Genomic DNA, 17,185 nt, shown 5'->3' with positions numbered 1-17,185 from the left:
TTTTGGGGCCCAGGATTGGGGATAGGGGGTTTGAGGGTCCTGGCACTTCGGGTCTGGGGTTTTGAGGGGTCTGGAATTGGCGGTCCGGGGTTTTGGGGGTCCTGGATTGGGGATTTGGGGTTGGGGGGGGTCTGGAATTGGCGATCTGGCTGTTGGGGGGGTCCTGAATGGGGGATCTGGGATTTTGGGGGGTCCTGGCACTCCGGGGTGTGGGGTTTGGGGGGCTCCGGGATTGGGGATACGGGGTTTGGGGGGGTCTGGAATTGGCGGTCTGGGATTTGAGGGGTCCTGGCACTTCGGGGTCATGGGTTTGGGGGGGTCCTGGATTGGGGATTCGGGGTTTTGGGGGTCCTGGCACTTCAGGGTCTGGGGTTTGGGGGGCTCCGAGATTGGGGGTTCAGGGGTTTTGGGGGTCCTGGATTTGAGATCTGGGGTTTTGGGGATTTGGGGTTTGGGGGATCCTGGCACTTCGAGGCTATGGTTTTGGGGGGAGTCTCAGATTGGGGATACAGGGTCTGGGGGGGTTCTTGCACTTTGGGGTTTGGGGTTTTGGGGGATCCTGGACTGGGAATTTGGGGTGTGGAAGGTCATTGATTGGGAATCCAGGGTTTTGGGAAGTCTGGAATTGGCAGTCTGGGGCTTGGGCGGTCCTAGATTGGGGATCTGGGGTTTGGGGGGTCCTGGCACTCTGAGTCTGGGGTTTTGGGGGATCTGGAATTGGGGATACGGGGTTTGGGGGGGTCTGGAATTGGCGATCTGGGGTTTGGATGATCCTGGATTGGGGCACTTCAGGGTCTGGGGTTTGGGAAATCCTGGATTAGGGATTTGGGGTTTTGGGGGTCCTGGATTGGGGATCTGGGGTTTGGGGGTCGTGGATTGAGGATCCAGGGTCTGGGGGGTCTTGGCACTTCGAGGTCTGAGGTTTGGGGGTCGTGGATTAGCGATTCAGGGTTTTGGGGGTCCTGGCACTTCGGGGCTGGGTTTGGGGGTTTCTGAGCTGGGAACCTCTGATTTGGGGGTCTTGGGGCTGGAGGTGGTTCTGGTGCTGGGGAGGGTCTCTGGGTTTTGGGGTTCCAGGGCTGAGGAGGCCTCTGCAGCTCGGGGGTCTCTGTTTCAGGGTTTCTGGTTCTGGGGGTGTCCCTGATGCCTCAGACCCCGGGGGGGCTCTGGGGTGTCCCTCTGTTGTGGTGGGGGGGTTATCGCTGGTTCGGGGGGGTCTTTGGGCCCGGGGACATCTCGGCAGCCTCTGGATTTTAGGGGTTCCCGGAGGGGTCTCCAGCTCTGGGGTCTCTCTGGGGGCGTCTGGCTCGGGGGTGTCCAGAGGGTGTCCAGGGAGGGTCTCGGGGGTCTCTATCCCATTGTGAGGGGGTCTCTGAATGGTCTCTGTGCCGAGGATCTCTGGGGTCATGGGATCTCTATCCCAGTGGGGGTCTCTGGATGGACTCGGGAGTCTCCCAGTGGTCACAGCGTCCCTGTCCCGGGGGTCTCTGATCCGGGAGTCTCTGGGGTCTCTATCCCGGGGTCCCTGTCCCGGGGGTCTCTGGGGTCCCTCTCCCAGTCTCTGTCCCGGGCTCCTCTCCCGGGTCCCTCTCCCGGGGTCTCTGTCCCAGGGTCCCCGTCCCAGATTCCTCGCCCGGGGGTCTCGGGGGTCCCTGTCCCGTGTCTCTCTCCCGGTGCTCCCGGTGGTTCCGGGGCTCCCGGGCTCTGTGCGACGGCACTCCCTGTCCCGGGTCCCTGCCCCGGGGGTCTCAGGGGTCTCTGTCTCGGAGTCTCAGGGGTCTCTGTCCCGGGTCCATGTCTCTGGTCCCTCTCTCGGGGTCCCTGTCCCGGGGCTCTCAGGGGTCCCTCTCCCAGTCTCTGTCCCGGGTCCCTCTCCCGTGGTCCCTGTCCCGGAGGTCTCGAGGGTCCCTGTCCCGGGGTCCCTGTCCCGTGTCCCGTGTCCCGTGTCCCTGTCCCGGGTCCCTGTCCCGGGTCCCTGTCCCGGGTTCCGTGTGTCTGTCCCGGGTCCCGTGTCCCTCTCCCGTGTCCCTGTCCCTGTCCCTGTCCCGTGTGTCTGTCCCTGTCCCTGTCCCTGTCCCGTGTCCCTGTCCCTGTCCCTGTCCCTGTCCCTGTCCCTCTTCCCTGTCCCTGTCCCTGTCCCTGTCCCTGTCCCTGTCCCGTGTCCCTGTCCCTGTCCCTGTCCCTGTCCCTGTCCCTGTCCCTGTCCCGTGTCCCTGTCCCTGTCCCTGTCCCTGTCCCTGTCCCTGTCCCTGTCCCTGTCCCTGTCCCGTGTCGCTGTCCCGTGTCCCTCTCCCGTGTCCCTGTCCCGTGTCCCTCTCCCCTGTCCCCGTCCCCGTCCCTCTCCCGCCGCTCCCGGCGCTCCCGGCCGTCGCTCGCAGCGCCCCCAGCGGCGGCGGCGGGCACGGCGCCTGCGGCAGCGGCCTGCGCATAAATTATGTTCATGACGCAGCAGCCCCGGAACCCCGGGCAGCGCCGCCGCTCCCCCGGCGGGACCCCCCGGGCGGCACCGAGCCCCCCGTGACCGCCCCCGTGGGCAGCGAGCCCCCCGTGAGCGCCCCCCGGGGCCCGCCGCCGGTTCCGCGCTGCCGGGGCCGCCGCCGCCCCCCGCCCCTTTGTGCCGCCGCCTCCGTGGCCGCCGCGGCGATCGCGGGAGCGGCGAGAGCGCCGGGACCCCCCCGACCCCCCCGGGGCTCCCCCGGACCCCCGACCCCCGGCTCGGTGAGTGCGGGGCCGGGGCGGGCGGGGGGCGGCGGGCCCGGCGCGGTGAATATGCAATGGCGTAATTAGCATAATTTATATATTTATGATAAAGAGCGCTGGGGGGGGCGGGGAACGGGAGAAAACGGCGGAAAACGGGGGGACGGCGGGGGGGGGGGCAGCAGGATTTGGGGGGGAAAGGGGGTCAGGGGAGATTGGGGGGGCAGAGGGGCTCGGAGCGGGGCGGGGGGGCCGGGAGGGGAACTGGGAGAACTGGGAGGAACTGGGGAGAGACGCGCAGGAACTGGGGGGGGGCACGGTGGGGACTGGGGGGGATCGGGGGGTGCCGGGGGGGACCCCGGATTAGGGGACACCCCTGGGGGAACCCCGGAATTGGGGGGGCAGGAAAGGGGGGCTGGAGAGCCCCGGGGCAGGGAAAGGGGGGATGTCCGGGGGGACAGGAGGATTTGGGGACACAGGGCGGGTTTGGGGACAGTTTTGGGGACCTGGCCTGGGAGGGACCACCGGGATTTGGGGGGCAAAGGCGGTTTGGGGGTGAGAGAGGCTTGGGGGGAATTGGGGAGAACGGGGGGACACGAAGTCTCCGAGTGGGGGCAGGTGGGAGCGGGGTGCACCTCGCACAATTGGGGTCCCTGGGGGCACCCCGGAATTTGGGGGGGGGGGGTCCGTGAACGGGGGTAATGCAGAAACTGGGGGGCACGGAACGGAGGTGACCGCCCTGAGAGGGGCATGAGGGATTTGGGGGGCTGGGGTGGATTTTGGGGTGTTGGAGAGGAGAAGCAGCACTGAGGGGGGCAGGACATTGTGGGGGGATCCAAGGGGGATTTGGGGGGGCAAGACAGATTGGGGGGGGGCTGTGGGGTTTGGAGGGGGCGCTGGGTTCGTGGGGGAAAGTGGGGGGACACCACGTGTTGGGGGGCACAGAAATGGGGGGTGAGGGGGGTCCCTGGGGACTCCCCTCAGTTTTGGGGTTCAGGAAGGGGAGGAGGGGCTGGAGAGCCCCGGGGCAGGGAAGGGGGATCGGGGGGGGCAGGAGAGGACCCCTCAAACCCCGGATCCCCAATCTGGGACGCCTCAAACGGGGTGAGGGGTTGGGGACAGTTTTGGGGTCCTGCCCGGGGAGGGGCCCCCGGGATTTGGGGGGCAAAGGCAGTTTGGGAGTGAGAGAGGCTTGGAGGGGTCTGGGGGGGAATTGGGGAGAACGGGGGGACACGAAGGCTCCGAGTGGGGGCAGAGGGAGGTGGTGAGGATTTAGGGGGGCTTTGGGTTAGTGAGGGTCACCCCGGAATTGGGGGGGGGTCAGGGAAATTGAGAGGAGGGGGCTGGAGACCCCCGGGACAGGGAAGGGGGTGTGAATGCCCAGCTGGGGGGAGCAAGAGGAGTTCGGGGCTGAGTTTTGGGGTACAGGAGAAGAGAAACAGGGCAGAGGGGGGCAGGACGTTATTGGGGTCCTGATGGGAACCCCAGAGGGGATTTGGGGGGGAAAGGCAAGGCAGGGGAATAACAGGGGGTACCGAAGTATGGGGGGGTCCAAGGACATTTTGGGGTGCTGCAGAACAGTGGGGGGGGACTGAGCACCCCATAGAGGGGGCATTGCCCCACAGCCACCCTGAGCCCCTCCTTTGGTGGTTTTGGGGTGGGGGAACCTTCCCTGGGAGCTGCACAGGGATGGGGGCCATGGGGGTCCTCACTTTGGGGGTGAAGGGGTGGGGCTGGGTTGTCCTGTGCCCCCCCAAACCTGTCCCACCTGTCCTCAGCCCCTCCATCCGTGGCCATCCCAGGGTGACTCTTGTGCTTCAACCCCTGCACCCCACACAAGCCCCCCAAAGGGACAGTGGGGCACAGCACTGACCCCTCATCCCATCCCATTGATCCCATTGATCCCATTGATCCCACTGATCCCGTTCATCCCATCCCACTGATTACATTGATCCTGTTGATCCCATTGATAGCATCCCATTGATCCAGCCCCATCCCATTGATCCTATTGATGCTATCCCATGGATCCTGTTGATCTTATTGATCCCATCCCATTGATCCCATTGATCCCATTTCATCCCATTTATCCCATCCAATTCATCCTGTTGATCCTGTTGATAGCATCCCATCAATCCCATCCCATCCCATCTCATCTATCCTATCGATCCCATTGATCCTATTGATCCTGTCTCATTGATCCCATCCCATTGATCCCATCTCATTGATCCCATTGATCAAATCCCATTGATCCCATCCCATCGATCCCATTGATTCCATTGATCCCATTGATCCCATCCATTGATCCCATCCCATCAATCCCACCGATCCCGTTGATCCCACTGATCCCACCCCATTGATCCTGTTTATCCTATTGATCCCATCCCATCTCATTGATCCCATTGATCACTTGTTGTCCGATTGATCCCATCACATTCCATTCATCCTTTCCCATCAATCCCATTGATCCCATCCCATCCCATTGATCCCATTGATCCCATCCCATCCCATCCCATCCCATCCCATCCCATCCCATCCCATCCCATCCCATTGATTCCACTGATCCCATTGATCCTGCTGATCCTGTTGATCGAATCCCCTTGATCCCATTGATCTTATTGATCATATTGACCCAATCCCATTGATCCCATCAATCCCATTGATCCTGTTGATCCCATTGATCCCATTGATCCCATTGATCCCATTGATCCCATCAATCCCATTGATCCCATCCCACTGATCCCATTCCATTGATCCCATCGATCCCATTGATCCCATCCCATTGATCCCATCCCATTGATCCCATTGATCCCATTGATCCCATTGATCCCATCCCATTGATCCCATTGATCCCATTGATCCCATTGATCCCATTGATCCCATTGATCCCATTGATCCCATCCCATTGATCCCATTGATCCCATTGATCCCATTGATCCCATGGGTTGCAGGCCCAGGGGTTCTCATGCCCCCACCCCTGTGCTGCCCCCCAGGCTGTCCCGTGCCCTCGGGGGCACTCAGGCCCTGGCATCGCCCTCCAGGTTCTGTTTGGGGGCACCAAACTCTGCCCTGGCTTGGCAGGGATGGCAATCCTGGGAATGGAAACTCTGGGGTGCCACTGTGGGGTTGTGTTTGGGGTGCCCCAGGACCAGGGGAGGGATGAGAATCTTCACTACATGTTTCAGGAGGCTGATTTATTATTTTGTTATATGTATTATATTAAATATATATCATTAAATAATAAATAATATGTTATATATAAATAATATATTATATATTATATAAATATTGTATGATATGTAATATAATGTAATATAATGTAATATAATGTAATATAATATAATATAATGTAATATAATATAATATAATATAATATAATATAATATAATATAATATAATATAATATAATATAATATTGTAATAAATAATATATTATATATAAATAATATATTATATATTATATAAATAATATATGATATATAATTAATAATGAATGATAAATAATATATGATGGTAATAAATAATATATGCTATATAAATCATATATATATACAATAAAATAATAAATATATTAAAAGAAAGAGAAAGGAGACATCAGAAGGCTTTAAAAGAATGAATAATAAAAACTTGCGACTACTCAGAGCCTCGACATAGCTGGATCATGATTGGTCATCAAATAAAAACAATTCACATGGGACCAATCAAAGATTCACCTGTTGCTAAACCATCTCCAGACCACATTCCAAGCAATCGGATAATTCTTGTTTACATTTCTTTTCTGAGGTTTCTCAGGAGAAAATCCCAGCGAAAGGATTTTCATAAAATATCACAGTGACAGCACTGCAGGCTGCTCCCGCTGCCAGGGGCTCCAGAAATGCTGCAGCTTCCTTTTGGGGTCGGGATCCTGCCCCCTCTTTTAGTTTTATTCTTATTATTCACTATATTATTATTCACTATTTTTTATTATTATTATTAATATTAGTATTATTATGTTTGTGTTTATTATTATTTGGGGTTTTTTTTATTTTATTATTATCATTATAATTATTATGTTTTGGGTTTATTATTCCATTATTATTATTTATTTATTTTCACTATTATGTTTTGTTTTACTATTATTATCATTATCATCATTAGCATCATTATCATCATTATAATAATCATTATAATGTTTTGGGTTTACATTATTTCATTATTGTTATTGTTATTATCATTATTATGTTTTGTTTTGCTATTATTATTATCATCATTATCATGTTTTGGTTGTATTATTATTTTGGTTTTTTATTTTTATTTTTATTATTATCATCATTATCATGTTTTGAGTTTGTTGCTATTTTTTATTATTTTAATTATTATAGTTATTATCATTGTTATTGTTATTATTGAACACCAAAACATAATAATGATAATAATAATAATGATAATAATGATAGTAATGATAATGATAATGATAGTAATGATAATGATAATGATAATGATAATTAGAAGAAGAAGAAGAAGAAGAAGAAGAAGATTACACCCAAAATTTAATAATGATGGGTCCAACTTTTGGACCCTTCTCTGCCTCATCAACACCTAATTAACATGGAAATTAAATCCACATGGAGACTGGGAGCATCCTAAATATCCTTCTCTCACCTTTTTTCCCCTCTTTCTTTATTTTTAAATTTTTTTACTGATATTTTATGCATTTTATGCCTTCCCTCCATCTGTTGCTCCGTGGCTGCTCCTCCCTGCCTGCCCTCACCACCATCTGCATAAATGATTTGTCACATTAAATGCCAAAAAATGCCCCAAAAAGTGTGAAAATCGGGATGTGTGATGGGGAAAGGATCTGGAGCTGGATGCCCACCTGCATCCAGCCTGGAATCACCAATGTCTGATTAATTGGCTCGTTAATTAGTCTTCTCTCCCGGGTTATTTGTGTCTCCTCCCAGCAGCAGCAGCAGCAGCAGAGAGAAATCCAAGGATTTCTCCTTGAAACTTTTCTGTTTCTCCTGAGTCACCTTTCCCAAACTCCTCTTTTTTTGGGGGGATCTTTACGGGGGCTCCTGGGGCTCCCCGGTTTTTGGGGAGCACGGGAGCAGCCAGAGCTCGGCACGGGAACATCTCCAATGTTTTGTGTCCCTCCAGGCCAAAGCCAGGCACCCCAAAACTCGGAGGAGCCAAAAAACCAGGAGGGGCAGAACCCCAGAGAGCCGGAGCCCAGAGACCCCAAAAAACGGAGCCCAGAGACCCCAAAAACCGGAGCCCAGAGACCCCGAAACCCAGAGAACCAGAGCCCAGAGACCCCAAAACCCAGAGAGCCGGAGCCTGGAGACCCCGAATTCTGCAGAGCCGGAGCCTGGAGACCCCGAATTCTGCAGAGCCGGAGCCTGGAGATCCCAAAAACAGAAAGCCGGAGCCCACAGACCCTGAAACCCTGAGAGCCGGAACCTAGAGACCCCAAATCCTACAGAACCGGAGCCCAGAGACCCCAAAACCAGAGAGCCAGAGCACAAAGACCCCAAAACCTGCACAGCCGGAGCCCAGAGACCCCAAAACCCAGAGAGCTGGAGCCCAGAGACCCCAAAACCCAGAGAGCTGGAGCCCAGAGACCCCAAATCCTGCAGAGCCAGAGCCCAGAGACCCCAAATCCTGCAGAGTTTGAGCCCAGAGACCCCAAGAGCCAGAGCCCAGAGACCCCAAAAACCGGAGAACCAGAGACCCCAAATCCTGAGGAGCCGGAGAACAGACACCCCAAAACCAGAGAGCCAGAGCCCACAGACCCTAAAACCCAGAGAGCCAGAGACCCCAAAACCGGAGAGCCAGGGCCTGGAGACCCCAAAACCCAGAGAGCTGGAGCCCAGAGACCCTAAAACCCAGAGCCCAGAGACCCCAAATCCTGGAAAGTCGGAGCGCAGAGACCCCAAAACCCAGAGAGCCAGAACCCAGATTTCCTGAGAGCTGCAGCCAGGACAGCAGAAAGCCGGAGCCCTGAAACCCTGGGAGCCCTGAAACCTCGGGAACCCCAAAACCTCGGGAACCCTGAAATCCCGGGAGCTCTGAAACCTCGGGAACCCCAAAACCTCGGGAACCCTGAAATCCCGGGAGCTCTGAAACCTCGGGAACCCCAAAACCTCGGGAACCCTAAAACCTGGGAGCTCCAAAACCTGGGAACCCTGAAACCTGGGAACCCCAAAACCTCGGGAACCCTGAAACCTGGGAACCCTGAAACCTGGGAGTCCCCAGGCGCCCCCAGCCCAGGACGGGGGGCAGGAGCGCCATCCAGCCCCGTGTGCAGAGGGAGGGTCCCTCACCCCAGAACGAGCAGTGGGTGAGTACCTGGGACCCCCAAAATCCGTGGGATTCCCTTCCTTCCCCCTCCCATTCCCCCTTTTCCCTTTTCCCTTCCCTGTCCGACAGGAGTGGGGGCAGAGGAGGGGATGGGCCCACCTGGGGCAGCGAGGAGCAGCTTTGCCACCTTCTCCCACCTTTTCCACCTCTCCCCACCTTTTCCAGCCTCGGGAGGAGGAAGAAGCTGCCCCAGGACTTCGGGGTGTTCCCCCCGATCCTGGCAGCTCTGTGGGGCAGGTGAACCCACCTGGGGGTGAATCCAGAGCCCACCCACCCCATGACCCTCCCTGTCACCTGCTGAAGAAGTGTCCCCAACAGTTTGAGTCCCCTCAGGGTCCACCATGGGCTTGGGGGGACAGCCAGGTGTCACCTGGAGATTTGGGGACCTCTGTGGGCTCCAGAGAGGTGATTTCACCTGGCCCGTCCCGGGTTTTTAGGGTTTCAGAGGGGGTGAGAGGAATCCCAGAACCCCAAATCCCCCCGGGGACCCCCAGGTTGGTGACAGCCCCTCGTTGTCCCCTCGTGCAGCATGTGGCAGGTGTGACCCTCCCCACCTGGCAGCTCTGTGGGGCAGGTGAACCCCAGAACCCCAAATCCCCCCGGGGACCCCCAGGTTGGTGACAGCCCCTCGTTGTCCCCTCGTGCAGCATGTGGCAGGTGTGACCCTCCCCACCCGTGCCAGGCCACCATGGAGCCGTGCCCGGGGCAGCCCCAGGAGGCCCTGCTGACGGTCAACGAGCAGGTACGGACCCCAAAACGGGCTGGGAGCCCAAAACGGGCTGGGACCCCAAAATGAGCTGGGACCCCAAAACGGGCTGGGACCCCAAAACGGGGCTGGGCTGGGACCCCAAAACGGGCTGGGACCCCAAAACGGGGCTGGGACCCCAAAATGGGGCTGGGACCCCAAAATGAGCTGGGACCCCAAAACGGGCTGGGACCCCAAAACGGGGCTGGGCTGGGACCCCAAAACGGGCTGGGACCCCAAAATGGAGCTGGAACCCCAAAATGAGCTGGGACCCCAAAACGGGGCTGGGAGCCCAAAACCGGGCTGGGAGCCCAAAATGGGGCTGGGACCCCAAAATGAGCTGGAACCCCAAAACGGGGCTGGGACCCCAAAATGGGGCTGGGACCCCAAAACGGGCTGGGACCCCAAAATGGGGCTGGGACCCCAAAACGGGGCTGGGACCCCAAAACGGGCTGGGACCCCAAAATGAGCTGGGACCCCAAAACGGGGCTGGGACCCCAAAATGAGCTGGGACCTCAAAATGGGCTGGAACCCCAAAACGGGGCTGGGACCCCAAAATGGGGCTGGGACCCCAAAATGGGCTGGAACCCCAAAACGGGGCTGGGACCCCAAAATGGGGCTGGGACCCCAAAACGGGGCTGGGCTGGGACCCCAAAACGGGCTGGGACCCCAAAACGGGGCTGGGAGCCCAAAACCGGGCTGGGACCCCAAAATGAGCTGGGACCCCAAAATGGGCTGAGACCCCAAAATGAGCTGGGACCCCAAAACGGGCTGGGACCCCAAAACGGGGCTGGGCTGGGACCCCAAAATGGGGCTGGGACCCCAAAATGAGCTGGGACCCCAAAACGGGCTGGGACCCCAAAACGGGCTGGGACCCCAAAATGGGGCTGGAACCCCAAAATGGGGCTGGAACCCCAAAACGGGGCTGGGAGCCCAAAATGGGCTGGAACCCCAAAATGGGGCTGGAACCCCAAAACTGGGCTGGGAGCCAAAACCAGGCTGGGACCCCAAAACGGGGCTGGGACCCCAAAATGAGCTGGGACCCCAAAACGGGCTAGGACCCCAAAACCGGGATGGGGTGGGACCTCAAAAAGGGCTGGAACCCCAAAACTGGCCCGGGCTGGGACCCTAAAATGGGGCTGGAACCCCAAAACCGAGCTGGGGAGGGGGACCCCAAAACCGGGCTGAGGGGTGAGACCCCAAAACCAGGCCTGGACTGGGACCCCCACCCCAGAACTGGGCTGGAGGGCAAGACCCCAAAACTGTGTCAGAGGTGGGACCCCAAAACCGGCCGGGGATGGGACCCCAAACCGGGCCTGGATTGGGACACGCACCCCAAAACCAGGCCGGGGAGGGGGACCTCAAAACCGAGCTGGGGTGGGACCCCAAAACAGGGCTGGAGAGGGGCACCCCAAAACCACGCCTGGACTGGGACCAGCACCCCAAAACTGGGCTGGAGATGGGACCCCAAAAGTGGCCATTGGTGGGACCCTGAAATCGGGCTGGGGGTGGGACCCCAAAACCGGGCTGGAGAGGGGCACCCACCCCAAAACCAGGCCGGGGAGGGGGACCCAAAAACCGGCCAGGGGGGTAGGACCCCCACCCCAAAACGGGGCTGGAGATGGGATCCCAAAACTGGCCATGGCTGGGACCCCAAAACCGGCCGGGGTTGGGTCCCCCCCCCCAAACCAGGCCAGGGCTGGGACCCCAAAACCGGCTGTGGGTGTGACCCCCCCTCCCTGTGTGCCCTGGGATGGGCTGGAACACCTGCAGGAGATTTGGGGGGCTCACCTGGCCCTGCACCCCGCCCATGGGGCTGGAGGGAACACTCTGCAGATGTGGGGTACCGTTTTGGGGTGCTGTGGGTGTGAGGGTGATGCAGGTGGGGGGATACCCGCTGTGTTTTGGGGTGCTGCAGGTTTTGGGGGCTGCAGGTTTTGGGGGCTGCAGGTTTGGGGTGCTGCAGGTTTGGGGGTGCTGCAGGTTTTGGGGGGCTGCAGGTTTGGGGGTGCTGCAGGTTTGGGGTGCTGGAGGTTTTGGGGGCTGCAGGTTTTGGGGTGCTGCAGGTTTGGGGGTGCTGCAGGTTTTGGGGGCTGCAGGTTTGGGGGTGCTGCAGGTTTGGGGGTGCTGCAGGTTTTGGGGGCTGCAGGTTTGGGGGTGCTGCAGGTTTGGGGTGCTGGAGGTTTTGGGGGCTGCAGGTTTGGGGGGGGCTGCATGTTTGGGGTGCTGCAGGTTTTGGGGTACCAGCTCGATGGGTTCATACAGGCTCAGGTGGAACAGCCAGGTTTAATAAATCATTAATTAATCCCCAGTTTAATAAAGGACAATGGGAGACAAGGACCACAGAGCAAAGGTGGTGTGAAAAACAGGTTCGTTGTCCTGTGAAAGTGTAAAAAGTTTAATAAAGAACAATAGGGCACAAAGAGAACAGAGCGAAGGTTATGTGAAAAACACGGTCACTCTCTTGTGAACGTGTAAAAAGTTTAGTAAAGGATGATAGGAGACAAGGACTATAGAGCAGAGGTGGAAAAACGCAGCCACTCTCATGTGAAAATTTTAAAGTTTTATAAAGGACAGTAGTAGACAAGGAGCACAGATCAAAAGTTACGTGAAAAACACCTTCAGCGTCCTGTGAACGTTTAAAAAGTTTAGTAAAGGGCAATAGGAGACAACAGGAGACAAGGACCATAGAGCAAAGGTGTGAGAAATACAGTCACTTTCATGTGAAAATTTAAAAGTTTTATAGAGGACCATAGGAGAAAAAGAACCACAGAGCAAAGGTGGTGTGAAAAACGCATTCACTGTCCTGTGAAAATGTAAAAAAGTTTAATAAAAAACAATAGGAGACAAAGAGAGCAGAGCAAAGGTTATGTAAAATCCACGGTCAGTGTCCTGTGAGCGTGTAAAAAGTTCAGTAAAGGACAATAGGAGACAATAGGAGACAAGGACCATAGAGCAAAGTTCATGTGAAAAGCACATTCACTCTCCTGATAAAATGTAAAAAGTTTAATGAAGGACGATAGGAGATAAGGGCCGCGGAGCGGAGGTTGTTATGGCATCAGCCAAGCCCGCGCTGTTATCTTCAGGGACACCCCTTAAATACCTTTTCCCTTACATCATTCTTTGCATATTCATATCTTTGTATGCATATTCATAAACTACTTTGCATATCCATGACCTATTTTGCATGGCCCCTCCTCGGGGTCGCCTTTTAGATCCGGCTGTTTCTTGGCTTGGTTTTGGCTCCTTCTCTTTGTCACCTCCAATTTTGGGCCCGGCCCTCGCTGCCTTCAGGAGTGAGCTCTGTGAAAAACGCCAATCGCTTGTTTTTAAAATTTTAAAAGTTTAGTGATAATAAAATGGTTATAAAAATAGCGATATAATTAGAGTAATAAAAATTTGGACAATTTGGGTTAGGACACTGACATGTGTGATATGAGACAATAGAAACAAAGAGTTATGGACAGTCCGGGTACCTTTTCTGGGCAAAATAAGCCCAAAAAGGAGCCACGTTAACAAAGGATTAACCCGTAAAGCAACAGCCCGTTGCATATTCATACACCTCATCCGTGGTGCATAAATTCCATCCAAACACAGGATTCTGTCTGGGCAGTGCCAGCTGCTTTCTCTGAATCCTGACGGCTCTTCAGGGCTGAGCGAGGCAGGAAGAAGTTCATTTCTCCTGGTAATGGGGCAATAAATTCTCTTTCTCTGAAGGATTCAGGTGTCCTGTGGCTGCTATCTCAGTGGGAGTACCTCATTCTTTTCTTAAAAAAAATATCCTACATACACAGTTTATGTTTTAGCTACAGAAGTGACATTTCAACTACAAAATTGCATTTGCCGTCCTATTAAAGTGCTAATACAGCGCCACTAATCAATACAACATAATGCATGCAGTATATACAAATATACAAATATACAAATATCTATGTAGAGCCATCCAATATGCACTTTTCACAGTGCTGGTGGTTGGCAGATCTGCACAGGTGTGCTCATTGTGTGTACAGGTGTGCTCATTGTTTGTCCCCATGTGTACAGGTGTGCTCATTGTGTGTCCCTGTGTGTACAGGTGTGCTCATTGTTTGTCCCCATGTGTACAGGTGTGCTCATTGTGTGTCCTCGTGTGCACAGGTGTGCTCATTGTGTGTCCTTGTGTACAAGTGTGCTCATTGTGTGTACAGGTGTGCTCATTGTGTGTCCCTGTGTGTACAGGTGTGCTCATTGTGTGTCCCTGTGTGCACAGGTGTGCTCATTGTGTGTCCTTGTGTACAAGTGTGCTCATTGTGTGTACAGGTGTGCTCATTGTGTGTCCCTGTGTGTACAGGTGTGCTCATTGTGTGCACAGGTGTGCTCATTGTGTGTCCCTGTGTGCACAGGTGTGCTCATTGTGTGTCCTCACATGTACAAGTGTGCTCATTGTGTGTCCCCATGTGCACAGGTGTGCTCATTGTGTGTACAGGTGTGCTCATTGTGTGTCCCTGTGTGTACAGGTGTGCTCATTGTGTGTCCTCACGTGTACAGGTGTGCTCATTGTGTGTCCTCGTGTGCACAGGTGTGCTCATTGTGTGTCCCCGTGTGCACAGGTGTGCTCATTGTGTGTACAGGTGTGCTCATTGTGTGTCCTCACGTGCACAGGTGTGCTCATTGTGTGTCCCCATGTGCACAGGTGTGCTCATTGTGTGTCCTCACGTGTACAGGTGTGCTCATTGTGTGTCCCTGTGTGTACAGGTGTGCTCATTGTGTGTCCTTCTGTACAGGTGTGCTCATCCTGTGTGCATTGGGTGTTATCCCATCCAAACAGGCATTTAACACAAGCACACTGATATCAGCCTTTGCACTACTACGTCTAAGCTTAATAATAACAGAAATAAAAATTATATCTTTATAACAAAGTTATTTTAACTTTCCACATATAAAATCCATTTAATATTTGCAAAAAGCCAATATAATATTGTGTGTCTATATCAGCTATTTCACTGAGCTTAATTAACAAATACAAATTATATCTTTATAACAGAGTTACTATAAGAGAGACTCCAAAAACTGCACAGCCACATATAAAATTCATTTAATATTTGCAAAAGCCAAATTATAATGTGTATCTATATCAGCTATTGCACTCAATTAACAAATACAAACTATATAACAAATTTACTTTAACACCACACATAGAGAATCCGTTTCAATATTTGCAAAATGCCAATATTATATGTATCGATATCAGCTATTTCACTGAGCTTAATTAACACCAGAAATACAAACTATATCTTTACAACAAAGTTACTTTAACACATATACAATGCATTTTAATATTTGCAAAAAGCCAAAATTGTAGTGTGTATCTATATCAGCTATTGCGCTGACCTTAATTAGCAACAGAAACACAAACTATATAACAAAGTTGCTTTAACACCACACATAAACAATCCATTTCAATATTTGCAGAAAGCCAATATTATAGTATGCATCTTTATCAGATATTTCACTGAGCTTAATTAGCAGCAGAAACAGAAACTACATCTTTATAGAAAAGTTATTTCAACATTCCACACATAAAATCCGTTTGAATATTTGCAAAATGCCATTATTACAGTGTGTGTCTATAACGCTGGGTGGGGCTGATTTTCACCAGGGGAGAGGAGGAGGAAGGAGAGGAGGGAGGGAAGAGGATGGGAGATGCCCCAGAGCTGCAGGAACCTCTAAAACCACAAACCAGGGAGCAATGGCAATTCCCACTCACCCTGAGCCCCAAAACAGGAAAACTGAGAGCCTGGGGTCCCTCCTTGGAACATTGGTAATTTAGGGGTTTTCCCCATTGTTTTTTTTTTTTTTTATCTTTCAATACCCAGTTTCATTAATCAGCAAGCCTGAAGTTTATTTGTGAAAGCAAATCTCTTTTTTTCCATTCATCAATCAGTGGAATCCTTTTTAATTTTAAACTTCTTCAGCTTGCTCTGTCACCACACACTTCCAAAACTTTTCACTGTTCCTACATTTTAGCCAACAAAAAAAAAATTCATGCCCATTGGCTAAAAATTACAGAATTGTCATTAATTAGCAGTTCATCCTCTATTGATTATTGATTTCTTTTCTCGTGCTGTTTCATTCCCATTTTCAGTCTCTTTCCTGCCTTTTTCCCAGCCAGGGAGGGTTCCAGCACAGCTGTGGGCTGCCTGTGTCTCTCCTTTATCTCTGGGCTCTGCAGAATGTCCTTGTGCTCCATAAATCCTGCATTCCTCGCCTCCAATCCCAGCAAAAACATCTCCCTGTCCCAGGCTTTGTTTGTTGAAAACCATCGAGGTTTTCCAGCACAGCTCCAAGGCTCGGCCGCTTCCCCCAAACTGGGTTCCCAAAATCCCATTTAGTGATAAACCTTGCTGCACTGCTGGGAAACTTAATTAAAACAATTAATTAGGACAGTTGTTAGGAAAGTTTTATCATTTCCAGTGCAGGTTTGTGAGTGGTTCGGGAAAAATAATCTATAAACGCCAGAGGTTGTGTCCAAAGAGGAGACAGAGGAATCCTTTTGCTTTATTCCAACAAAGGCACAGGCCATGGGGCATTCCCTGGGATTTTTGGAGGTTGCAGCCTCCTTTTTATCCCAATTTCCCTCTTTTTCCCCATTTCTGAGGTACTTGAGAGGTACAGACTCCCCAAAATACCAAAGATTCCCCTCTAATGTATAAGCTTGCCCTTTAATTTTTAATTCTTAGGGAAATGAGGGGATTTTTTCCCCATTTCTGGGATACTTTAGAGGTACAGACTCCCCAAAATACCAAAGATTCCCCTCTAATGTATAACTCTGCCCTTTAATTTTTAATTCTTATGGAATTTAGGGATTTTTCCCCATTTCTGAGGTACTTGAGAGGTTCAGACTCCCCAGAACTCCTGATCCCAAAGATTCCTCTCTAATGTACAACCCTGCCCTTTTAATTTTTAATTCTTATGGAATTTAGGGGGTTTTCTTCCCCATTGTTTCTTTTTCATCTCTCAATATTCCAATTTCATTTATCAGACATTTTATTTCAACGTCTAATTTCCATTTATCAGCAAACCCAAAGTTTATTTGTAAAAGTTTATTTTTTTCCATTCATCCATCAGTGGAATCCTCCCCATGGTTTCTTTCATCCCCAAGTTTTATCCCCCAGCAGACCCAGAGCTGGTTTGGAAACACAAATCCCTCATTCCTCCCAGGTGGGAACAGAGAAGAAATTTCCTTGTGTTTGATCCCTGTTCCCTCTGCAGTCCTGTCTGGGATGGGCCCTGGGGACATTTCCTTGTGTTTTTCCAAGGTCATTTCATTCCCTTGTCCATAACTCTGAAAAACTCAGAAAAATCATCCCAAATCTAAAGCCTTCCAAGGCAAAACTGATATTATAATAATATTCATTAATGTACCAACTC

At 52.4% G+C, this 17,185-nt stretch overlaps 1 protein-coding gene across 1 annotated transcript in view; it reads left to right on the top strand.

The window, feature by feature from the left end:
- The first annotated feature begins 8,947 nt into the window (after positions 1-8,947).
- Positions 8,948-17,185, top strand: part of POU6F1 (POU class 6 homeobox 1) — a 32,393-nt gene continuing 24,155 nt past the window's right edge. Inside the window, 2 exon segments of the mRNA XM_058042033.1 lie at positions 8,948-9,013; positions 9,681-9,775. Coding sequence (XP_057898016.1) covers positions 9,722-9,775 — 54 coding nt within the window. The 5' untranslated portion in view covers positions 8,948-9,013; positions 9,681-9,721.

This window comes from Melospiza georgiana, chromosome 29, assembly GCF_028018845.1.
Source record: "Melospiza georgiana isolate bMelGeo1 chromosome 29, bMelGeo1.pri, whole genome shotgun sequence".
Taxonomy (NCBI): domain Eukaryota; kingdom Metazoa; phylum Chordata; class Aves; order Passeriformes; family Passerellidae; genus Melospiza; species Melospiza georgiana.
The sequence above is the reverse complement of the archived record's forward strand: the minus strand, read 5'-3'. Positions and strand labels throughout refer to the sequence as shown.